General features: G+C 39.8%; 1 protein-coding gene across 13 annotated transcripts in view; it reads left to right on the top strand.

The window, feature by feature from the left end:
* Positions 1-25,005, top strand: part of ANKRD44 (ankyrin repeat domain 44) — a 136,324-nt gene that overhangs the window by 77,909 nt on the left and 33,410 nt on the right. For 4 of the 13 annotated variants that reach the window (XM_027678168.1, XM_027678163.1, XM_027678169.1 and 1 more), the window contains exons 5-16: positions 1,725-1,925; positions 3,485-3,572; positions 5,260-5,402; positions 6,795-7,007; positions 8,458-8,536; positions 11,788-11,902; positions 15,444-15,526; positions 16,897-16,960; positions 19,368-19,436; positions 20,120-20,260; positions 23,077-23,157; positions 24,144-24,255. In XM_027678168.1, coding sequence (XP_027533969.1) covers positions 1,725-1,925; positions 3,485-3,572; positions 5,260-5,402; positions 6,795-7,007; positions 8,458-8,536; positions 11,788-11,902; positions 15,444-15,526; positions 16,897-16,960; positions 19,368-19,436; positions 20,120-20,260; positions 23,077-23,157; positions 24,144-24,255 — 1,389 coding nt within the window. Of the gene's footprint in view, positions 1-1,724; positions 1,926-3,484; positions 3,573-5,259; positions 5,403-6,794; positions 7,008-8,457; positions 8,537-11,787; positions 11,903-15,443; positions 15,527-16,842; positions 16,961-19,367; positions 19,437-20,119; positions 20,261-23,073; positions 23,158-24,143; positions 24,256-25,005 lie in introns of all 13 variants that reach the window. The other 9 variants (XM_027678162.1, XM_027678161.1, XM_027678167.1 and 6 more) reach the window with 5 other exon arrangements.

The following is a 25,005-nucleotide window of genomic DNA, read 5'->3' as shown; positions in this document are numbered from 1 at the left end:
GAATTAAAAGTTCTCCATAAGGACTCTTCACTTTTGATCCCAAAACTGATAGAGCAGCAGATTGTAACAGATGTAAACAAAAATGTGTAAATGGGCTTTTTGGTTTTATTTTTTAAAAGTCTAGGTATTTTTAGTTTAGGCTTTTCAGTCCTTATTATTTACTTTGAAAAATTCTCCTTTCACTTTTTCTTTCTTTCATTAAAAGTGCATGAATTTTCCTGCTGACTTCATGTCCCAGCTGAGTAGGTCTCCAGTGAATTACATTTAGATGACTTTTAAAATAGTAGTCCTGTAATTTAAAAAGCAAAATCCTGTTGAGACATCAACAGCCATATATCATTATTGATGCTGCAAGAGATGCAATGTCACTAACTGAAAAAATCTGTTAGAGAACAGTTTGTGAGGTGGCTGTAGAAAATGAAATTGCTGAGATCATTTGAGGACAAAGAAATACTACTCCTACTAATGTATGTACTGTTGATACAGACTGCAGGCGCTCTCCTGGGCCATTCTAGATATGAAAGTGCTATTTAAACATACTGTGTGCATTTGTTATTCATTAATAAAATTTTGGCTGGGCTTACCAGAAAACTTTTCAGTTTATGGAAAAAGAATAAGGTGCTGTGTAGGACTAGGGCTCTCCCACTTACCAGATGTGAGTTGTATTTAGCAGACAAGGCTACTTGAATGCTACTGTGTCCCCAGTGGTTTCTTCATATTTTGTTTGTTCATGGAGAAAAAAGGAAGAGGAGATGAAATGTAATTTTGAGAAAAACTGTGTTTCTCCTCTGACTTGCTTAATGGCAGATGCGTGAGCAGAAGCAGAAAAGAACTGATTGTGAATTCTCCAGTGAGACAGACTCTCAAGAGAGAACAACACATTTTCTCACTGGGAAATATTCATTTTTAACCAACAAAATTAACCTTAAAAGATGTTGTTTGGTCTCAGGCTGACAGAATGGATACTGCAGTGAAGACCCTTGGCCTATGCTTAGCCCTTAGGGAGAAAAGGAATGCTAATGCTAACTTGGGGACACCAGTGTTCTCATGTTTTTGCAAAGCTAAAACTTTGTTTTCACAAATTCTTTATTGTCTCATTTTTCCTGTTTATAAATACAACTAACAGCAATTTGCTGTTATTTTACTGTCCAAAATGACACGCTTTTCAGTTTATAAGTGATTCCTATAACAATATGTCTTGGGATTGCATGTCAGGGTTCTGGTTGTGGGGGGCTGTAGGGGTGTCATCTGTGAGAAGCTTCTGGAAGCTTCCCCCATGTCCGACAGAGCCAATACCAGGCAGCTCCGGGACGGTCCTGCTGCTGGCCACGGCTGAGCCCACCAGCAGTGGTAGTAATGCCTCAAATCAGTACATTCATTTCTTCACTGAGAGCACAGTTCTGATGACTGTGGTACTGAAGCTTAATCGACTGAACAGACTAGGCTCTTTGGACATCCTCAAATCCAACTGGGAAATTTGGACTGTGAGACCACTGCTCTAAATGGCAGCAGCGGTAATGTGTGCTCTGGCATTTGAATGAACAGTGCCATTTCAGTCCCCTGGGAGGTTGTTTTGATAAATGTTATTCTCCTTCCCTCCTCCTGGCCAAGTGTGCTGTGCATGAGTAATAATGTGCACAGGCATTGTGACTGAGCTGTCAAGAAGATGGGCCGAGCCTTTATTCCGACCGCTGGGTCAGGCTGTCGCTGTGCTGCCGTTTCAGGAGGCAGTGCAGGTGCTGATCAAGCACTCTGCCGACGTCAACGCCCGGGACAAGAACTGGCAGACGCCGCTGCACGTGGCGGCTGCCAACAAGGCGGTGAAGTGCGCGGAGATCATCATCCCCCTGCTCAGCAGCGTCAACGTGTCGGACCGCGGGGGCCGGACGGCGCTGCACCACGCGGCGCTCAACGGCCACATCGAGGTGAGCTGCCCAAGGGCCTGGCTGATCACGGGCTTACTGATTTGTTTTCCCATTTCATGCACTTGACCTGCTGTGGCTGCGTCCAGACTGACCCCCACAACCCTGACCCCCGCGATTCCTGCCGCTCAGCTGCTTTCCAAACTGAGTGACAGGTTTCCTACCTGCGGGAACAGGACAGTGGCTGGAAAGCACCTGTGTAGAGCCAGCGTGCAAGGGAGATGTGCATGCAGACATGGAGAGCTGGCTGTGCCACTGCTTCCAGCTGCTCCAGGGTGTCCTTGGATCTTTGTCCTCTGAACTGCCTGTGAAAATAAGAGTGGCAGATTGGAAAGAATGGAAAACTGGTGGATTCATTTCTTACTGAAGAAACGTGCAGCTGTGTGAGATCCAGTCACTCAGCTTTTCTAATTAGTCTTCTAGAAAATGTGCTTCTGTTTTTCTACTTACACAAGCAAACCCTTCTATTATTATTACTGTTTAACTATATGAGAAAAACTATAGTTTTGTAAATAAAGCCCCTATGTAAATGATTTTGCTAGAATCTTTAGATCTGGGTACAATGATCCTCATTTCTCCATTTCACACCTGATGACCAAGATATTGAAGAAAAACTCTTAGACTGGAGCAGTAGGCTTCTGTCAGCAAAAGTTGGTCAGTTGTACTGTAATTAAAAGAAGGAAGAGGAATGGCAGTTCCTGTAAGATGATGGTGTTTGGCCTTTAAAATACTGCACTGCACTGTAGGAAAAAGGCAGTAATGTTTGTGTCTAACCATCATAATCTAAAGCTTTTGGATAGAGAATATCAGAAATGTGGACTGAATATCTGCTATTATTCGTTGATCCCTGTGGCAAAACAGTGTAAGAGAGGAAGACAACCATCTGTAGTTTATGACTTTAAAATGTTTAGCTGAAAATTGGACTTACTGTGATTTCCATTCTTTTTTCATTTTTCACCCCCCTCCCCCCCATTTTTCTTACATTTCATATTGAATGATTGACAATGGGGAAGGCAGCTTTTCACCTCTTAGCTGTGCTGTCTAAAAGGCCAGCACTGCACAGGAAACAACCCGGTGCTGTCCACACCACTGTAGGCATGTGGGAACTTAAAGAAAATCACTGTGGTGTGGCAAGGGATAGACACTCCTTGTGGAAAATCAAGCAGATCTTTGGGTTTGTTATGACTCACTCTGGAGGAGTCTTGTCCCAGTCCACAAGGAAACCACTTAAATTGGTCTTAACATTAAAATTAAGAGCAAAGTTTCACTTCCAAAACTGTTTCTCTTCCAGGTAGTTTGCCAAGCTGGATTTGAAGCACACTGCAGTAGTAGCCCCCTCCATGCTCTCACTTCCCCTCTGTGGACACAGAACTTGTCCTAGTTCCTCATAATTGTCACTGGTGCATGTGGTTAATGCACACATCTTTGAACAGTTTGTGTCATTCACAAATTTATCATTCAAATGCAGCGTTTTATGGTCTCAACTTTATTGGTAGATTGATTTGTTATAACCTGTTGTGTGTGATCTATAGGGTTGGTTTACTTGCTGTTGTTACTTCTAGATGGTGAACTTGCTCTTGGCCAAGGGGGCAAACATCAACGCTTTTGACAAAAAGGACAGAAGAGCTCTTCACTGGGCAGCGTACATGGGTAAGGCTTGGGCTGTTGCTCCTGCTTTTTAACTTCCTATCACAAATAAATGGCATGTTTCAAAATGAACAAGAACAGATCTGACCATGGAAAGTGAGTGTTGTAATTACCCTGAAGAGGGAAGGGTTCAGTGGATCTAAATAAACTCTGTCCATTTATAGGTTTGCAGCTAGTGAGATCTTGGCTGTGATTTCCTTTTTAAGATAGTTAATTGTGGGCTTTTTGTGTTGATTTTTTCAATTTGTTTTTTTTATCCTGGCTCTATTTCCATCCTGAACTATATTTGGGCTTGAAAAACAACAGGTTATGTTTCAGTTTTTGCTAAAGACTACTTTATATAAAGTGCAGATAACTACTTGGTCATAAATCCAAGTTTATAGTGTAGCTAAATTATGATGTTCTTAAGAAATGCTTCATAGGTGATTTCTTCCTGTTAGGAGCAAATTATCATCTTTTATTCCAGAGTGGACAAGAGCAACCAATTTATCTGTTCAAAACATCAGTGGTGTTACCAAATACTTCTTAATTAAATCAATTGAGCTTATTATTCCTTCCAAGTTAAAGGAAAATTTCTTGCAGTGAGGCATTATAATTTAAAAATACTAGAAAAAGGTTGCTTGTGATAGTGGTCATGCTTGTTCAAGAGCTTTTGTTGGCCAAGCACTTTATATTTCAGATTACAGTTTGTTGGGAGTTGTGTGCCCTCCGCCAGGAACTCTTTAATTTGACCTGTCAAAAATCTTGATTTAAATCCTGGCACTTTTGGAAGTGAGATAATAGGAGATTTCAAACTGTGAGAAAAGCATATTGTGTGGTTTTTTTGATACACACAGACAGATGGGAAGGCTCTTGCCAACAACTGCGATGTGGCTTTTGAGCTACAGAACTTTGAACTCCACTGTGTAGATGTGAAAGGCTTTTCCATTGTGCTGTACAATTCCACATCTCTTTTGCACTTAAATATTTTCAGAAGTTCGCGATGTACTTTTAAAAGTATTTAGATAACATCTAAGGCCTAAATTAGCAATGGAATTTAGGAGCCTGTAGTGCAATTTAGACAGAATTTAGATAATGAGACCTGAGCATCTTATCCTGTAAACCCTCACATAGTATATTGAATGCTTAATTATCTTTGGACACTTGGAATTTGTCTATACAGTTTCCTAGATCCTGCATTTGAAATTTAGTTTTCTATGTCCTCAATAGTGCTGGCTAAGAGGATACCTCCATTTTATAATTTATTAAGGTTATTTTTTTTATCACTAACAAAAAAACAAGAAGTGTTAATAGGTGTGTTTGCAGAGGACATCTATAGGATGCTGTTTTGGGAGACTTTTATTGCCATGCTCCTGTGCTCACTGTTCTGAGATTAAAACACAAACTGTTAGTCTTAGAGAAATAAATGGAAAAGAAGTGTGGTTTTGTTCTTTTAGTGACTGGAAAACTAATTCAGTAAAGAGAAATTTGACACATTCGGGAAAGATGAATGCATGGATTTCTTGACAAAGCCTGGGGCCTAGAATTGGGAACATTTATAAAAATGCTTTTTTTTTTTCCCCATTGTAAAACTGTGGGAGCATTTTAAAATAGCAGTGAAAGGGCAGTGCATTAGTAAGAAAGCAGTAATTTGGGAGAAGCGATGCTGTAGGATGATGTATTCATTGATAACGTCTGTCATCTTTTGAAGGTCACCTGGAAGTTGTTGCCTTACTGATTAATCACGGTGCAGAAGTGACTTGTAAAGACAAGAAGGGTTATACCCCACTTCATGCAGCTGCATCCAATGGACAGATTAATATTGTGAAACAACTCCTTAACCTGGGGGTGGAGGTATGTGGTAATGTGCACTTTTGTAGCGTCCATGTTTCTCCATATTTAGAGATAGTCTTTTCTTTTTTTCTTATGGATGCTGCTAAAGACATTGGCAGAGCTTTTAAACAAAAGAGATCCATCTTCTGGACCACCTCATGCTTCATGTAGTTTATTAGTTCAAGAGTCAGGAAACATACTGTATTAAAGAAAGTCTGATATGGACAGTAAATTCCAGGCCACCTTGCTGAAGAAATCAGGAAATATATGCTGTTCCTGCAGAAGAAGATGGACTAATGAAATTTTCCTTGACTCAGCATTTCCTTTGATATGATATGTGGTTATTCTTAACATATACACTACATACTTTACCTAGACAGCAGTTCAGGATGTTTCAGTTTAGGGACCCATGTTTCCTCTGTAGCTGATGGAGGGAAGGAGAAGGATTATTTTCACTGTGGAAAATAACTTTTTTCAGGGCACAGACTTCTCTTTATTGCCATCTCCTCAAAGCAGTGATGGGATGACCAGAAGAGCCTGCACTAATCAGACAGTTAATCAGAGATGGCAAATAAAGCCATCGCATTTGCCATTGCATCTTCAGCTCACTTGACATGCCAAAAAATTGTCAGAAGTACATGTTCACAGTCTGTTGGCTGTGAAGTTGAAGGGAAATAGGTGTTGCCTGTTATTAGGTAATTACTAGCATAGCACTGCTTTAACTTCCACATTCTCCACCACTGGGGATATGATCTTTGAGACACTTGTATTTCATGGAAGGCTGTTCATGCTGTGTCTGAGTCTTGTACAATCTGTCTTGTCCTGTTTTAGAGAACAGCAGTTGAATACTAAGTTGGTCATCAAGAAGTAATATAATTACATCTTTATAACACTGAGCTACTGAAAGTGGTTTCTTATTGAACCATAAATGGCTATTCACTTTTAACCTTTCTTTCACTCAGATTCCTTCATTCCACTTCCAAAATAAATGTGTGGAAAGAGCTCTTACACCTGGGTTCTGTTCACAAAAACTCAATAGTCGCTGTTGTAATTTTTTAAAAGTAAAGATTGTGAGCTTTTTATTTGTCTTGCTTTTCCACCTACATGTAAAAGCTTTCCAGGTTGTTAGGATTTTTGTCATCATCTTCATCATTACGTAGTCCTGCTATCAGCTTTAAGCTTCCTACTGGCTTTTAGAAATCGCCAGAAAGATAGGAAGTTAATAATAGTAAAGGTAAAGCATTCCAAGTTAAGCTGTCTGGGAGTGTATTTTGTCAATGAAATTTGCTGGTGAGAAATATGCCCTATGACAGTTCAAGCCTCCAGCTATTTCCATTTGTAGTGTATGATGCATTATGTAAAATGCTAAGCTGATATCTGTAATTTTAACTATATCTCCTTGTCTCATTTTAGATTGATGAAATGAACATCTATGGAAATACTGCACTTCACATTGCCTGTTACAATGGTCAGGATTCTGTTGTTAATGAGCTGATTGACTATGGTGCTAATGTAAATCAGCCTAACAATAATGGATTCACTCCCTTGCATTTTGCTGCTGCCTCCACGCACGGAGCACTGTGTCTTGAACTACTAGTGAATAATGGGGCAGATGTTAATATTCAGGTAAAACTTGCATTCCAGCTCTATAGTTTTACTTCATCCTATTTGCATACCTCAGGAAGAAACTGTAATAATGAGTACAGCATGGCTTTAAATCCTTGATGGAATTAGAGTGATGCTGAGAATGTTGATCATTAAACTGTTTGGGTGAGATTACTTCCCAGCAGAGGAGCTCTTAGTGCCTTGATAAATATAATGGCAGCTTTAAACTCTAGGCCAGCCACTTTCTTGAATGCACAAACCAGTACTAAAATATAGTCTCAGGAGCTCTGTCAAAATGTTATCTCAGGAGATGGTGGTAAGTCAAGGAACTTATTCCTTTCTGGTGTTTTCCTTCCCCCTATAATGTGAATATAATTAAACCTGATTCTAAACAGTTCCTTTTGCCTTTCAGGGAATAAGAGCTGAAGGTTACTTGTTACCTACTTTAGAGCCCAAGCTTACAAAGTCTGATTCTGCTTAGGATATCTGAATGTTCTTGAGGCACAATTGATACATCTTGATGAAGCTGAAAGGCACTTGCTGTTATCGAACAGAGGGTAGTGGTATAGGTACCAGAAGACTTGAGGTCTCTGAGTTCATATAAGATTTTGACTACTTTAGTTTAAACTCCGTGTTTCTGTGTCCCATGTATAAAACTAGCATTTAATTCCTGACATTTAACACCTGTGGCAAGTCCTTTGAGATCAGTGAATAGTCCGTGCACTATTTAAACTCAGAATTATTAAAATGAAATTGGGTACTGTGCTTGCCAACAAAGGTGAAACCCCTTGCCCATAAACATGAAGTGATGTGAGTAGTGAGGCTGGTACCACTCCTGTGCTATTTTCTCATTCCTCAGCTTCCCCAGTCTGTTTCTTTCCCTAGAACCCAAAACAATGTTCCCTACTCATTGAACCTTTCCCTTCATAAGCCTTCCCTGTTTTCTACTGGTCTTTTGTAGACATCTTATTTTTGATTGTGTGGAAATTTATTAACAACAATTTTTTAGTATGGTAGTTTTTATTCAGGGATTGTCTATAAAATACAGATTGATAAACAGGAAGTTTCTCACAGACTGCTCTCCTACTTAGTTTTATGGTTCCTTTGCTGTTCTTTATTCCCCTTGTTGCAAAAGTTAAGGGAAATGACCGAATGGGATGTGTTACCTCAAAACAACGTCAAAGAATAATATGTCCTATATCTGTGGGTTTTTAGCAAGTATTGTGTACCACCAGGCTGTAAAGACAGGCTCCACTCTGGCCCGTTTCCTACTCGTTGCTGAGGAACTGTTTTACCTGTGTGCTTACACCTTCTGCGTTTGACATCATTCATAGGTTCACTCCTGCAATCTTTTGAAGTCAGCAGAGTTTTTATCTGAAGAATAGCTGTAGGATGTTGAGCTGAGAGTCTTCAAATTGTTACCACTGCTTTACTTGTTAAATGGTTGGGTTTCTCTTTTGTTTCTGTTAAGAGTAAGGATGGGAAGAGCCCACTGCACATGACAGCTGTCCATGGGAGGTTCACACGGTCACAGACCCTCATTCAGAATGGTGAGTTTCTGTGCTTGTTTAATGATTCTCCAAAAGATAAGGTATTTCCAACGTTGCAATTTTCAGTTGTTCAGGCCTAGAGTGCCAAAGGACTGCTCTGAGGGCTGCTCCATCAACTTCTGGCTTTGAGCTGCACTGGCAGCTCTCATTCCATCATGTCATCACAAGTTGAGATTTTGGTTGTTAACAAAATCTCATAATCTGCCTGACAGTGATCCAGCTGATCTGTTCAGACTCTTATTCTGAAAACAAGAGTTGAAAGCTGTATTTAGGTCTTTTTTTCCGCTGAGCAGCAAATACAATTTTCTTTCTCAAATTATTTCAAAACTAAAAAGAAAAAAAAAAAAGGTCTCCAAACCAAAACCACCCCCAATAAAACTTGGAAGCCCTGGTGTTCTTAAAGCTCAGACCATTTTCTCTACCTTGCACTCAGCAGCTGTACTTCTCTCACCTCCCTGCGCTCATCTCTCATCACTGTCTTCATGAAGTGTTGAATAAATACTCCAGAGGGAGAAGCAGCACTAGCTTGTTTGATTTGGCATAGTCAGGATGCCTGATTTTTAGTCATTTATCAGGCATCTTTTTTGTCCAAGAGCAGTACAGAGTGTAACAGTTATCGTTGTTGGAATCTGGCAGAGGCCTGTTTCTGATTGACAGAGGTTGCTGTTTCTGATTCTTTACTTAAGCTTCCCAGTTTTGGCCACACCAGACAGGATGGTCTGGGATTTGTTCATTTTTTGGGGATTTTGTTGTTTTCCCAAATCCCAGACTTGGAACTGTGATATCTTGAAGATGGCTGAACAGTTATACTGTAAATGTAATGAAACATTTAAACAAGATTGTATTTTAAAATGAAGGAGTCCAGTACAACACGCTTCTTTCAGGTCATCATGCATATTGTTGCCATATCTTTCCTGGGATAAATAAAATAGTAATAATAAAAGGGAGCTGGGGCAAACTGGATGAAACTGTGATTTCATGCAGTTTTTAGTTGTTTAGTCTAATATGCTTTCTGACTTAGAGCCACTGTTTGCTTGCTATTGGATTTATGTGTGGAAGGACTGGCAGTTTTTCACCTGTCCTTCACACATCTCTGCTCCTCAAGTTACTTGGGTTTCACTTCTTTCTTTCTTCATTTTTTGCCCCTCTAATTTTAGTATTGTACATAGATCTGATTGCAAGTGACTTTATGCCTCATTGCCATGGGACATTGTGGAAGAGAGAAATGTCAATGATTTAAAGAAATGGAGTTTCATTCTGCAGTACTTAATGAGTTGGCTAAAGATGTCTCAATTTCCTGTTGCTGTCTCTAGCAACTTGTAGGAGAAGAACGGATTACTTTAAAATTAGAAAACTGCAAATGTGATACGTATCTTTAAAAATGGGGAAAAAGAAATGCTGGAGAATTTTACACAGGTCAGCCAAAGTGGGCAATACCTTGCATAGATTTCTCAAGAGTAAAAGAAGTCAAAATATCACAAATCTCTTCTACAGCATTTTAACAGGCTTTGTGAACACAGTACAGTCCCCCAACTTTTCTGTGGGCAGGTAATGTTTGTGGAGACCTCCACTGGTGGAGGCTCCATCCCAGGAAATCTGTTGAAGCACTTCACTGACCTTTATTTACCATTAGAAAATCACAGAATGGCCTGGGTTGTAAGGGACCTTAAATATCATCTCATTCCATCTCTCCTGCCATGGGCAGGGACATCTTCCACTAGATCAGGTTGCCCAGAGCCCCATCCAGCCTGGCCTTGAACACTTCCAGGGATGAGGCATCCACAGTTTCTCCAGGGACACTGTATAGTGCTTTACTAGAACTTTTCTTGTTGCAGTTATGGCCTGTTATCTCCTGTGAACAGTGGACATGTAGTAAATATTAACATATACTGACGTTAGACTTTTTACATGCTTTCATAAAACAGTCTCACAGCAAACTAGCTTAGTATTAAAAGTATTATAGTGCTGGTGCATAACTGGTTGAAAAACCACGCTCAGAGATTAGTAATAAATGGTTTGTTGTTGAAATGGAAGGTGGGTGAAGGAGTTTTCAGTTTCCTTTCTGGGTCTGGAACTATCCTGTATTTTCATTAAAAACTTGGATAGTGGAATAGAAAATGTGCTTTTAACATTTGGAGAAAAAAAATTAATTTGGGATAGACTGTTAGTTTGGCAGAAGGTGGAGTCAGAACCAAAAATGATCCTGTAAAACTGGAGACAGAAGTTATAATGCAAGTGAAGCAAAAGAAAGATCACACGTGGAGGCAGCAGTATCATTTGGACAAGTTCAGATTGGCAACAGCCAGGTGGGTGGCAGTTCCTTAAGAAAGGATCTGGGTTTTGTAGAGAATCAGAAGGTTGTTGACCATGAGTCAACAGTGTCTTAGTGCTTTAAAAAATGCTCATTGATGTACATGTGCTGTGCAGAGTACAGGAGTGCATAGACAGGAGCGTAGCCAACAGGCATGAATTAATCCTTTTTGCTCAGCTCAGCACTGGGAGACATCAGCTGTAGTACTGGTTTTGGCTTTCGACATGTTACTTCCAGAAGGATGCAGGCCAGCTGGAAGGATGAGAATAGTTGGAGTGCAGTAAACCTGGGTTTCAAGGAGAGACTAAAAAAGTTACAGTTTTCAGTCCAAAAAGAAAATGGAGATTTGATCATAGTCTAATTAAAGAAATAATCTATTTTTCTTGCTTGTGAAGATAAAACACAAGATGCCAGGCTAAATTATAAGGAAAAGTTTACTTAAGCACTGTTTGGTTGTTCTTTGGTAAGATACATAAAAAGCACACAACACGCTTTGTGTTCCCGATGGCCTCCTGAGCAAAATCCATTTAACATTGTTGTCTTACAGGTAAGGTTGAGTGGCAGTGCCTTTAAGAATGAGGGCATAGTTTATTCAGCAGTTTATCTCGTTATTTTAATTCAAGGCATCCATTTGTACCTTAAATGGGCAGCATGTCTGAGTGATGCACTTGACCCTTGTATATCATCCTGTTCACCAGTTCCCACCACTTTCCCCCACTTTCCCCCACCACTGCAGAGGTAAAAATGCTGCTGCCAGACCACATTCAGCACCAGTGGCTGACAGCTGACAGCTTGCTTTGTGCTGGTTCTTGGTCTCTGAAATTTAGTGTCTCTGTGGCTGGATTGGTTATGCTGCATTCGCTGGAGAGAAATAACACTTGTGGTCACTGGTTCAGGCTGAACCTTTCAGTGTCAAACTGTATGAAAATGTCTTTTGCAGGAGGGGAAATCGACTGTGTTGATAAGGATGGTAACACCCCTCTGCACGTGGCTGCAAGATACGGACATGAGCTTTTGATTAACACACTCATAACCAGCGGAGCCGATGCTGCCAAGTAGGTGCTAAGTGGAGCTGTTTCTAATGATCAAGTGTTATGTCTGATGCCTGGAAACACAATTGCTCCTCAGGTTCTGAAGTGGGAAGGTTAAAATGGATAAGCATAATTGTACTGTACTTCAGTGGGGGGCGTGGGACTAAAATATGAACAATAGGGAAGTGTGGAGGGGAAGAAAACTGTTAAGTTCTTATTGTGCCCAGTTACACTATTACATGTAGTGCCAGTACTGCTTCTTTTCCCTGAAGCATTGATGTGGAACAGTGGTATTAATATACAGGAAGTACATATACATATATATATATGTGTATATATATATATATATAAAAAGTCCATCCTGATCACAGTTCTTCCAGGAAGTCCATAGCAATGAGTTTGTATAGGAAACTTAATTAGAAAAAAATTCAGATGCTTTCCAAGGGAAAGTATATTCTTAAGTATCTAAATTAACCTAATGTTTATGATCTGTCCTGCATAGTGATTATTCCTTTGCCTTGTATCTTTTGGTATGGCAGAGGATAATTAATAGAAATGCAGTATTGCAATGCAGATGTTAGTAAGTATTTCTGATCTGAGGATAACTAGAGCCTGTCTTGATGTTTCTGATATTCATGTGGCTGAAATAACAGGACTGCTTTTATCTGAATTGAAGAATTTGGCAGTCTTTTTCAAACAGAAGGACAAGGAGTTGAAATCAGACACATTTGTAAATGTTGTTAGCGCTTTCTGCTTCAATTCAATTTTTTTTTCTCTTGCACATGTGTCAAGAGTGCACTCAAAATATGATTAGTATTGTCAACTCAAATACTGGCAGGTGCTTGATTATTAATACTTGAGTATTGTATAATTATGTTCAGGTTCTTACAGTCTGTCGAAAGGAAATAGCAAACCTGAACATAAACAAAGGGGTATGAGATCAGGGTAACACAGTGCCATGAGGGGTGTCTGTACTAAGTGTTTAATAGCAGCATCTGATTTCATGAATGTAAGGTTTTGGCAATTACCTCTGCATGTCTCAAAAACATAATTTGTCTTCTACCTAGAACCTGCCATAGAAATCAGTGACTTCTCTTACCTAGTTAGGAAAACCTGCTTTCAAATTCAAATGAGCTGCTTTTAATTTTGAGGATACTTGCAGCTCTCAGTATTTTGTTTGTTTGCTTGATGGCATTTAAGAAAGTAACACATTTGGCCATACTCCTCTGTCAAGTACAACTGTCGCCATGCAAACTCAGAAGGTGGAACAGATCTTCAATTGGCATGGATAATGAAATTCCACAGGCTTTAGCTAACCTCACTGGATTTTATTACTATATGCAGCATGAAGATCCTGGTGTCTAAATAGATGTGTATGTTTTTCCTATGTCTCTCTCCAGTACAGTCTGTCTCAGTCTATTATCTTGAGGGTTTAAGGGAAAATGAGATGCAGTGGGATAGCCCACTCTTGGAGTCAGGGTTATCCAGCTAGAAATTTCTATTTCACAGTTGGGTGACTGGAACATTGATCAAATAAAATACTTTTTCCAGCAGCAGAAATAAGTAAAATAAGAAGTTGGCTCAGAGATACCAGGCAGATCAAAATGATCCTACTGTCTGTGTTAAATGTGCTTTCATATGTGCTGCATGTAAATAAATCTGGCTGAGCTCCTTCAATGGGCTTAGTAAAGAATATTCTGCAGTGCTGTTAGCAACAACTGCAGACAGCTCAATCAGTCTTTGAGGCAACTGCATTTGGAGGAGAAAGTGTATAAGTGATGGGAGGAACCAGTGGGAACAGCAAGCAGAAGTGGGATGCTGGTTAGCAGATGTGCAGACAGCGTATTTCGATGGAAACCAGCTAAAAGATGCTGGATGGAAATCTTGACCTAAAAGATGAATAATATTGCATTAGATAACTAAGTGGAGGAGGAGATGGAGAGAAATGGGTGTAGGAAGAAGCACAGCAACACAGAATGTCCAATATTACCTTATATAAATGAATCTACAGCTAGAAAATGCAACCTGTTGGTACAGATGCAGCACCTTGGTGAAACTCGCGCTGTTTTCTTCAAAGACCAGGCTGTCAGATCCTCTCTTAATAGATTTACTCTAAGATACAGATGCTGACTCTAGCAAAAGTAAAATTTGTACAGCACCACAGGTCACTCCTCAGTGTAGCGAAGCAGCAAAGAGGACGCATTTAATGTGAAGACCAAGGAAAAAGACTCCTGTGGATTCTGGAAAGAATAAGGTTTTTAAAAAGAAACTAAAATTGGTTAAATGCATTTTTGGATAGAATGTTGGAGAGAGCAAAATATCTTTATAAACATTCACATTAATTTTTGTTTAAAGCTTCATAAGTAATTATGATTTATGGTGAGTCTTGCAGAAAGACAAGTTCCTTTGTTTTTAGGTCTGTATCTGAAATCCTCTTCCATGAGGTGATCATACTCTCCCATCCACCAATTGTCTTGCAGAAATGAAGGACTGATATGAATCCATCTGCTATTGTTCCAGAGTTTGTAATTTAAAAATATATGTCTGCTGAAGCAGGCAGTAGATGATAATCTTGTCGAGCTTGGCTTCAGAGGGTCTGTGTTTATGTGCACTTGGAGAACTGCCAGTAGGATAATATTTCTAGAATAGCAAAATGCTTTACATAAAACAATGCTGAATGACAAGACACCAAGATGTCCAAACCCAAAAGTATTCTAAGACAGTAAGCAGTGGCATGCCTAGGGACTGGATTGGAATGATTTGCTGATATTAATTAAAGTTGCTGAGTGCTCAGCTTGTTTAAAAATTATGCGATTGCCTGATACAGATTTAGCCTAATGATAGGTGCCTACCTTTCTTTTTTTACCTATCATATCTGCTCTGAGAAGTTTGTAGTGTAATTGAAAAGAGGGTTGGTCATGTGTTAAAGGGAGGAAAAAGTGAAAGGGAGTGTGAAGAGAGTAGCTGGAGCAAATAGGAAAATTAGATTATTAGTTCTTATGATCTAGAAGAAAACTGTGACATGGCAGCCTAAAGGCAAGTGTGAAGAGTCATCAGCTCCTCCAGCCCCAGGAGAGAGAGGGGGAAGAAGGGAAGGCTTTGTAAACCCACATGAGAATTGTCTAAAGGATGTTAAGTGCAGAAAAAATGAGTTTCAGAAATATATAGAGAAGATTTTGGCATTTACTTTTAGCTCAGAATGGGAGTTGCAATATGTGTACTTGGTGCAGAAATTTGTGCACCCCACACTGGGCAATTGACTCCAAGCATTATCTGTTCTCTCTCTTCCTCCCTTACCTTTGCTTCGCCTTGAATTTTTAGAAACCTTCCTGCCACATTCTGTTCAAAGCAAAATGCCAAGATTTTGCTGCATCGGAGTATTTTTAACTCCTGAGAAGGCTGTTAAGGAAATACAGATAAAAATAATGGCAGGCACCAAGGAAGAATCTTCCTAGAAAAGCATAAAAAAATGCTGCCTTTCTGGAGGGAGTTTTTGATGTGCTGTGTCTGTATGCAACCTGCAATTTCACATGACACCATGTAACGAGGCTGTTGTGCCTTTCAGGTGTGGGATCCACAACATGTTCCCTTTACACTTAGCAGCGCTGAATGCTCACTCAGACTGCTGCAGGAAATTGTTGTCATCGGGTAAGTCAGTCCCACAGCGTCCTTGGAGCTCGAGTAGTGTGTGTCTCTGCTGCTTACAGCCCCTTTATGCTCATTGTTGTGAACTATTCAAATGAAAGACTTCCTGTGCCGCCGTGTTTGGCTGTGTGGTGCAGTGTGCCGGAGTGTGCGCGGCTTTCCTAACGGCGTGCTGGTACTTCCTCACATCCTGTATCGTTCGTGCCCAAAGCTCTTTCCTCCTGACAGGTTCAGAGGGTTTATATTAATTCACCAGGAGGAAAAAGGAAATTTAGGACCCTTTTCTAAAACTGTAGGAATGTGAGGTACTGTTTTGTTTCGGGGGTTTCTTACCTTCCCCCCCCCCAAAGAATAATTCAGAAATTATCTCCTTGGGGTCTGCACTGGCTCAGGTATTTACATCTCACTAAAGATGATGTATTTTAGATACAACTAAAGTGTGTTTCTGAATCCATACCGAGTTAAGGAGTTAGACTGGCCAAAGCTCTATAAGAGCAGAAATGACTGAATGTGTAGTGTCTTGTAGTCAAGAGAGCAGTCTTGGGATCCTCAGCAGAGCCCAAAGCAGAAGAAGCAGGAGCTTGCTGATGCAACCATTTCAAAGAGGCACTAATCAGGGGTCAAATCCCAAATTCTGTTTGGCCTTTTTTTCCAGACAAGAGTTCCCATGAGTTAAAAAATGAAAAGGCATATCATATGCCTTTTCTAGAAATCTCCTTCATTACTTAACATGTAAAATGTCCTACCACTACTTTTTCCCCTAAACTATCCTGTAGCATATAAAAAAATGTGAAAAATAGTAATTACAGACCCCATTACATTAAACTGTGGTGCCCTCTGGCCTTGACCACTAGACTAGGAAGGAAGAGAAAATGCTCTGGGTGACCAGAGTTAGCACTGCCAGGATTATATCTTTGGCCTTGTGCATCTTGATGAATATTCCTGCACGCTCCTGGAAGCCTCTTTCCGATCTGAAAACCACACGCAATAAAAACAGCCCCAATTCGTGTCTAGGCTGACTCTGTGGTTCTTCCTCGTGTCTCCATATTTTCTGTCTTTATGTCCTGCTGTCGCAGTCCTCTCGATAAGTATCTGCCTCATAAATGCCTGTCACATGGCTGTAAATAGGGATGTGGCGCAGAGCTGGATGTGGAAATAGACGCTCGTCAACTTTGCAGCTCTTTTTATAGAGCTGCCAAAGCGGAGCAGCTGCTCGCCGTTCCCGTGACAACCTCTCTCTGACTGTAGTTGCTTGCGTTCTGTTTTTTTCCAACTAACTGATTTTTCTGTCTCTGCGATGTTTCCTGTGGTTTAACTAGGACAAAAGTATAGCATAGTGTCCTTGTTTAGTAATGAGCACGTGCTGTCTGCAGGCTTTGAAATAGACACCCCCGATAGTTTCGGAAGAACGTGCCTCCACGCTGCCGCTGCAGGAGGGTGAGTAGCTGTGACTGTAGCTGGTTTAAGTTATGTTGTGGCTTCGTTGCGCGTTTGGTGCCAGCCAACTTGACTGTGTCACCCACAGGGGAATTTATTGATGTGCAAGGGAAGCAAAGGAGCCTGATGTCAAAATTGAGTCACTTGAGGCTGTCCTTTGCTACTGCCCTCGTGTTGGGATGTGCTTGCAAAGGAAAGGAGATGGTCTGAATCCCTCTACTGCAGTGAGCTGTGTTGTGATTTGAAGCACGGGCTTCAGGCATAGGGTAAAACTCTTTCTTTTCATGCCCATATGAAGATTGCTTCAGTTTCAGTGGGGTACTGCACACTGTTGGCCACAGCAGTCACTGAGGGCCAGCAATCTGCAGGAAATCATCAGTTCCTGGGGCACAGCAAGTGAGGAGTAGGAGCTGTAGATCTGGGATGCTGCTGGCTGGGGTTATTCCTGGCCTTTGCCTTTGGACTGTGTCCTTGTCCGAAAATGCAGCTGCACAATGCTGCCCATCAGATTGCAGCCTTGGAGTCCAAATGTAGTTTGTCTCCCTCTTTGATTTTTCAGGTGCAAGTTTAAAAGTTTCTAAAAGAGAAACCAAGCCAGATCCAACCAACCAACGCCCAACCTCCAAATTAGAAAGTCAAAAGGCTGTCCTTCTCTCAGGGTGATGCATTCCTGACAAGTGCTGGGAGGCCAGAAATGGAAATTGCAATGAAAATTGAAAGATGTCAATTTAAGCTGTAAATGCAACATTCAGTTTAAACATTTCCAAACAATTGTCAGTGAAGTGCTGTGATGTTAACCTAGCAGAAGGACAAAACATTTGGCAAGCATTGAGTTTTGACTCTTCTGTTGAGTACTTTATGGCTCAGAAAACAGCTGAAATGGAGCCTTGGCTATAGCCCATCTTGGATTCTCTGTGGTTATATCAAGCAGAAATGCTCATCCACATCAAATACTTGGCAATCTTTCTAGAGGTTGCTTTTTCTTCTCAGTGAACCAAAATATATATTAACAAGTTTTTGTTACTGCAAAAGAAAAAGCTAATAAAATCGATCCAAATATTGTTTTTATTATTCCTGTGGTATTACTCTTCCTGATACTTCTCTCACATTAATAGAGGAGATGTGACAGTTGCTTGGATGGAGGTTATTATAATATAGTTCAGATGCTACCTCTTCGATAAGGCTACACCCCAAAAGCATAATAAAAACATCCTGGAAGTCTTAAAGAGAAGTAGAGGCTTCATAAGAAGCAAAAGTGGCTCATGAAAATAAACCATATTTTCCCAGTGGTTTACTATAATTGTCACACTAGCAAGTGTTTTTACTTTTAGTACGTTGTGGTGAGTGTTCTGTAGTTATTTTATGCAATTGCAATTTAGAGTAGGGATCAACATACTCCAAAATATTGCATAATTGCATCCAGTCCTTTTTTTTTTTTTTCTGTAGCTGGAGATATATAAAAGGCATTAGTTTTTTTCCTGACACATGCCTCTTACTTCCATTACATTGATGGGAGTTGCATGGGTGCTAGGAAAAGAACATACTTCAAAGGCCTGCTCATCTGAGTGTGAACACAGGTGATTTATTGCTTCTGTGAATGACAAGGATTCTTGGAAAGTGCTGCACTTCTTTGTGTCATTTTCTGGCTTGGAGTCATACCTTAATTTGCTTGAATTACAAAAGATGTGAGAATTCAGCTGATTTTGTTTCCTATTAAAAATTACCTGGCTTTAAACAAGATGAAAAAACATCTATGGTGTGGCGAATTCTCCCCACTTATATAAATGCCATGTTGATATGACCATCACTTTAAATAGCTATGCCCCTTATTCAGCAAAGCGCTTGGAAATGTGCTTAGATCTATCAATAGTCCACAAATCATGTGGGAATAAACCCAAAAGTGACTCTTGTGATTATATCTCACTGAGTAAACAGGATTCGAGCAAAGTGCTTACTGCTGAATGCTTTGCTGAATGGGGGTGGATGTCGTTAAATGTCACCTCTTCATTATTAGACTGGCATTTTAGAACCAACAACTTTCTTTATAAGTTCTCTTATAAAATACCAGCTCAGTGTGGGAAGCACTAGAGTACAGCTCCCATTGAAAATCTCCAAACACACTGAATTCTGATCACATTTACTGTGCTCTCTTCGGAAAATTAGTTTCTTTTTCTCTTCTGCAGAAGAGAAGTTTGAGGTTTTTTAGGAAAAAAAAAAGAAAATAGTGTCTTTAAACCTTCATTTTCTGTTTGATAGAATTTCACATTGTAGTTGGCTGTACCCTGTTTTTGCACAGCAAATAATACAAAAATGATTAGAGTAACTTTTTCCTTTTGGGGGAGAGGAGGCAATACACATGTAAACTTCTGTTTTGTTCATGTTTTGTTTTCTTTACTTTTCTTTCCAGTAATGTAGAATGTATAAAACTCTTGCAAAGCAGTGGAGCAGATTTTAATAAGAAGGACAAATGTGGAAGGTAGGTAAAATATGAAGCTCTTTTAAAAAAGAAAGAATCTATCAGACAAGGAAGAAAGGCAACATCAGTCTGGAAATCATATGTGCTATGAAAAATGGCAGTAAAGTAAAGTAGTTTGGCATTCTCTGCAGAACTCTTGCTACTGCAGTTATATGCCAGAGAGACAGGTGCAAACTTCATTAAATACATTAAATCCATCCCACCCTCTTGAGGTTTCTGTTTTAAAAATATTATGGGTTTTTTTCTTATTGCCTAAATTCCTGTGTTTGTGTGCCTAAGACAAGCCTGGGTTATGATGGTAGGATAGCTGCTATTTGATGTGCTTCCCAGAGTATTCCTCCCCCCCATGAAGCATTGCTATGCCAGCTAAACAAGATGCTGCAAGGGACACTGTGCTTTGCTCTGCCTCCCAACTGGAGGAAATTAGCATGTATGTAGAGCCACAGCAGAGGCTGTCACTGGGAATAGGTTGTTTGCAAGACACAGGCTGATGTTCTGTATCCTATTAGACTTTGTAGGAGCACCAGAGCTTCCTATTAACACAATATTTTGTTAAATTTCCATAAATGAAGGTGCTGATATTGACTGTTGGAAATCTGTAGGAATGCAACACTTAAGATTTATCTTTATCCTTGGTTGTGCATATTGGAATATGAGGTAACAAATTGCCACTTATGTTCCAGGACACCTTTGCACTACGCAGCTGCGAATTGCCATTTCCACTGTATTGAGACACTGGTGACAACAGGAGCCAACATTAACGAGACAGATGACTGGGGCCGCACCCCTTTGCACTATGCTGCTGCTTCTGACATGGACCGAAAGTAAGAAAGCCCCTGCGTAATTCTTGGTTTGAGCGTTTTGCTAAATCAGAGTCATTCTAGTCTTTTCATGTTGCCATGTGGTTTGAGCCAAAAAATGATTCCGCTAGCAGAGGAATTCCTCTCAGATGTCTGCATAGCTCCACTCTGAGTGGCTCTGACTATAAGCCAAATCCCCAGGTGATGTGGCATTTCGGCTCCACGGTTTACCTTTGAAGTAACACACAGTTTTGCAGCCACCCTGTCCTACTGAACTAATTTCACAACGTTTTGTCTTTCTGTTTTCCTCTGTGTGGTTTTCTCACAAGAATAAGCTCAGTGAATTTTCTACATCTGCACGTCCATCAGAAGGGGTGGAGCAAGAGACAGCCAGAGAGGTTTTACTAGATGGGCTGCAGTTACAGACATCTGGCCGTTCTGACAGATTTCTGGATAAGATGGGATAGATCTAACCATCAGTCTCACTCCACTGTCAGAGCTGATAAAAATGCTCACCCTGTCCAAACAGGTCGCTTTTTTAGAGAGAGGTCTGGGGAATATCCTTTGGCCAATCACGGTGTTGTTCTTGTGAGAAAGGGGGAAAACAGCTTAGAAATGCCATGGTTAGTGACTGCAATTTTAATTCCCAGATAGTTGCATATTTTGGCAATCTCTTCCTTATTACATACTGTATAAAACAGACTCAGTTATCCAGTTAGTTCTTTCTTAAGACTTAGCAACCTGTGTTTATTTTAGGTCATCCTGTGGTTCTCTGTCTCATTTCTCTAGACACTAAGAAACTAGTTTTTGGTTTCTTGTGTAGTGAGGTCTGGTGAAAGTACATCTACATCATTCCCAGCAGAATACCACCTCAAAGCCACAGTGGGAAAAGTTTGGTTTAACTTTATGGCAGAGTTTTGGATGCCACATCAGAGCCTTGAGAGCTTTTGCATTATTTGCTATGATAACACTGATATAAAAAATGTCTTCGCCATCATCTTCAAAACTAAACAGTGCTGGGAAGAAGGAGGCAGGATTGTCAAAGGTCTGTGCTTGGCATTAAAATGAGGGTAGGCTTGTAGGAAGGCTTTCGCCACTGGTTGTTTCTAATTCTGTCTTACCAGGGTGAGGTGTTACTTGGGGTGTTGAGAATGATGATTCAGTGTGTGTTTTTCAGCTTTTGGTTCTAGGTAGGTGAAATTCTTGCATTTAAACAAGCTCTTGATTAACTTCAGGATGTATCTACTTTCATCCCTCCTTTAAAAAAGAAAAAGCTTACTTTAGTCGCATCCTCAACTTTGGTAGGAATATATGGCCTTTCTTTGCCCTCACAGTCCAAACCTAAATTGGTTCAGATGTTGTGATGCTGTCTTCTCATTAATTTTTTCAGTTTGAGATGTTCTGGAAGAAGCCTTGTTACATAGATGAAAAACTATTTGCAGTCTGTGATTTTATAGGTCAGCAATTTATTTTTCCTGCTATATGTCAAAAAACTCCCAAGGTCAGGCAATCTCAGTCCAAAGAATATTCATCATTAACTTTGGATGTGGGCAGTTAATGAACAGGGCAAAGTCTTGGTGCAGTGAGGTTGCCCTACTGTTTCAGCTATTCTGGTAACTGTTGTTGTTTATGATCTTCAGAAAGTATCCTTTCCAGCAACAGAAATCACACAACATTTTCATTAACGAGGCAATTGCAGATTCTGAGTATGTACTTTTTCCCTAGACCATCGCTTATTCTGTTCAGGGAATCTTATTTTTGCGATCTCACCTAATTTTTAGTTAACTGAAAGAAGATGCAAGTAGGAATTCAACATAGCACAAGAATACTGCCTATGAGCTTACAATGTTAATATTCAGGGGAGTTATTTTATTAATAATTAAGATTTTTTCTGAGTCAGTGGGCAACAGACAGACCCTGAGATTGCAGAATAACCCATTATTGCTAGCACCTACAGGAAGAATGTCAAATCTTGATATTACAAATGGGAAATGGCACATTAAAGACAGATGTACTGTTTTGTGCAGGACCCACTTGGGAATATTGTGTATTATATTAGGATGGAAATTAGCAAACTGTCTTTTTACCAACCTTTCAAGTACTAATCCATGATGATATCAGATTGGAAACATATTCTGTGTTATCCTTGGTGGCCAAGAAGGATGGTAATCACAAGCTCGTGATTGTAAGATCGCAAATTGTAGTGTGTCTGCTGTGCATCCAGCTGGGAAGCAGAGGTGCCAAAAATCATTGGGTATGCAGGAATATGATGACATGCTGAGCTCTTTCAGAATTTCCCTCAGAATCTAAAGAACCTGACCACGAGATCACACAGTGTTACCAAGGTATTTGACAGCAGGTGAGAGGGTCAGGTAAAGCAGATTCAAGATAGACCAATTTAGTATTAGTGATTAAAGTTGTTCTAAATCCTAAATGCTAGAGAAGAACTAGCAGGTTATTGCAGGAAGAAGCAAGGTGTGGTAATCCTGAGTTATTCTCTTGAAAAGAACGAAGTGCACAACATTGCTGTGGGAGAAACAGAAGGATTCTAGAAAGTGATGAAAGAACTGTGTCTGATAGAAACCAGAATATTTTTTTTTTCTTCAGGCATTTACTTGTGGGACAATAAACTACCACATTATAGTTGTCTCAATAGCTTGCAAAACTTACTAACTGCAGACCCATGCAGTACACTCGTTTAACTTGTATAATTCTTACTATTGTCTGGAGGAGATCAGCTCCGTGAAGATGAGATTGGGGATGGGTGGCAGACTGCATCAAAATCACCAGTATGATACTTTGAAAATAAGTTGCATTTTTCTGTCCTCTGTGCTAAGAAGAAAGAATATTTTAGGTAACTCCCATGAAAATGCTGAAGAACTTGAAAGAACCACTGAGATGAAGGAAAAAGAAGCTGCATTGTAAGTTTGGTGTCAAAAAAGCAGTTAGACTTCATTGCTGGAGAACACCACTGCTTTGGTTTGCAGTTTTACACTCTGCTCTTGCTTGTTCTTTGCTCTGCTAAACACAATGCTTGGCTTCAATGAGGGCTAACCTATAGAAAAAAAGCTCCATGCTCTTCTCTGTGCACATATGCCTCAATATTTCTGTTTCTGTGCTTGTTGCCGTTTCTTAATGGAAAGTGTACCGTTTCAGTAATTTTATAATTTTTTTAGTATCATGCACTGTCTTTAGTATCATGCACAACATGCAAAAAGAAGTAGCCAATGGTTTCTCAATGCATTCACTGGGATTAACATTTTCATCCATCTGCTTAGTGACTTTTTTTTTTTTAATTCCCTTTTTCATATGACAGCCTTACATTCACTACAGATCACAGGCTATGGAAGAAAATACTACTAATAAAAATGATAGTATCTTGACTGTATAAGAGAAAGTAGTAAGACCTAAAGAGAGCAAAAGAGATCTTTTGAAAAACATAATTTAAAAAAAGCCACCAAAGAAGAAAATATATTCGTGTATGCACCTGTCAGAAAATTAACTCAGTTAAGTCTTTGTTCTCCAGCCTGCCATAGTGCACGTTTGGAGGCTGATGGTCTGATACATGAGTCTTTATCAGTAGTAGCAGTTCTAGGCTTTTTACATCATGGCACAGAGTTGTGTAGTTTTCTTTCAGGTATTGTAGTAGCAAACCATTTTTGTAATCTAGAGTAGCCACAAAAGCTAGGTTGAAGATTTTTTCATGAAGATCATCCTCAATGATGAGTGGAGATATTCTGATTAAAAAATTGGTGAATGTGAGGAGCTATTGGTGAAAAGTGATTTGAGATGCTGCTACAAATACAGGATTAACAACTGCCGGTTTTGAGTGCCGCTTCCAGTTGCAGTGAAGGAAGAGTCTGTTGAATATTGTGAGCTTGCATTTACACCGGTGAATTATCCACAGGTGTCTAGAGTTCCTTCTCCAGAACGATGCCAACCCATCCATCCAGGATAAAGAGGGGTACAACACTGTGCATTACGCTGCTGCATATGGGCACCGGCAGTGCTTGGAACTGGTGAGTGCTCAGTTTCAGAAGTCTCTATCTGCTGTTATATTTGTGCATATGCTGATATTGTGGACTCCCCTAATGGCTACTATTGAGTTCTTTGGATATTCAGAAATCTGTGAAAACCTGCAATATGGTGCAGTAAACTCAAATATATGCACCCAGATGTATCTTAAAAACAAGTTCATCTTGATTATCCAGTACTTATTCAACAAGCTGGTACTTAAATGTTGCCTTTGAGTGGAGGTTATATGTGCACAAATTATTTTTAACTGTGATCAAAATACTCCCAGTGTATGTGTATGTGCCTGTAGTAAGGGACAGTTCCTGGTACATGGCAGAGAATATGCCTTATTTAGCTGGCACTTTATCTGACCTGCAAACTGAGAGAGTAAATAGTTTTTGTCAGCTGCATACCTGCAGTTTCTTTTTTGCCTCTGGTGAAACAATAGCACCATTGATAAAATTACCAGAATCAAGATTAACCTTGTATGCAATGTAACTGGTTTTTTTCTTTTGTTGCGTTTTACTATTCTCTGCCTGAGTGATTAGAAATTGCATCTTATAAAAAGCCAAAAATTTTTAGCCAAACATTGGATTTGGGAGATGTGTGGTGTGGATTTACAGATGTTTGTGACTTGTAAAAGTAAGTGTCATGAAGATGGATGTTAACTGCTTGATATCCAGGGTGATTTTAATTGCTTTAAAAAATAATAAAGCTCTATTTAGAAAATTGTGTAGATATTCACGCTTTGTAAG

This window comes from Neopelma chrysocephalum, unplaced genomic scaffold (genome assembly GCF_003984885.1).
Source record: "Neopelma chrysocephalum unplaced genomic scaffold, ASM398488v2 Primary Assembly neopelma1_44, whole genome shotgun sequence".
NCBI classification, from domain to species: Eukaryota; Metazoa; Chordata; class Aves; order Passeriformes; family Pipridae; genus Neopelma; species Neopelma chrysocephalum.
Note: the sequence above shows the minus strand (reverse complement) of the source record. Positions and strands in the feature narration are given on the sequence as shown.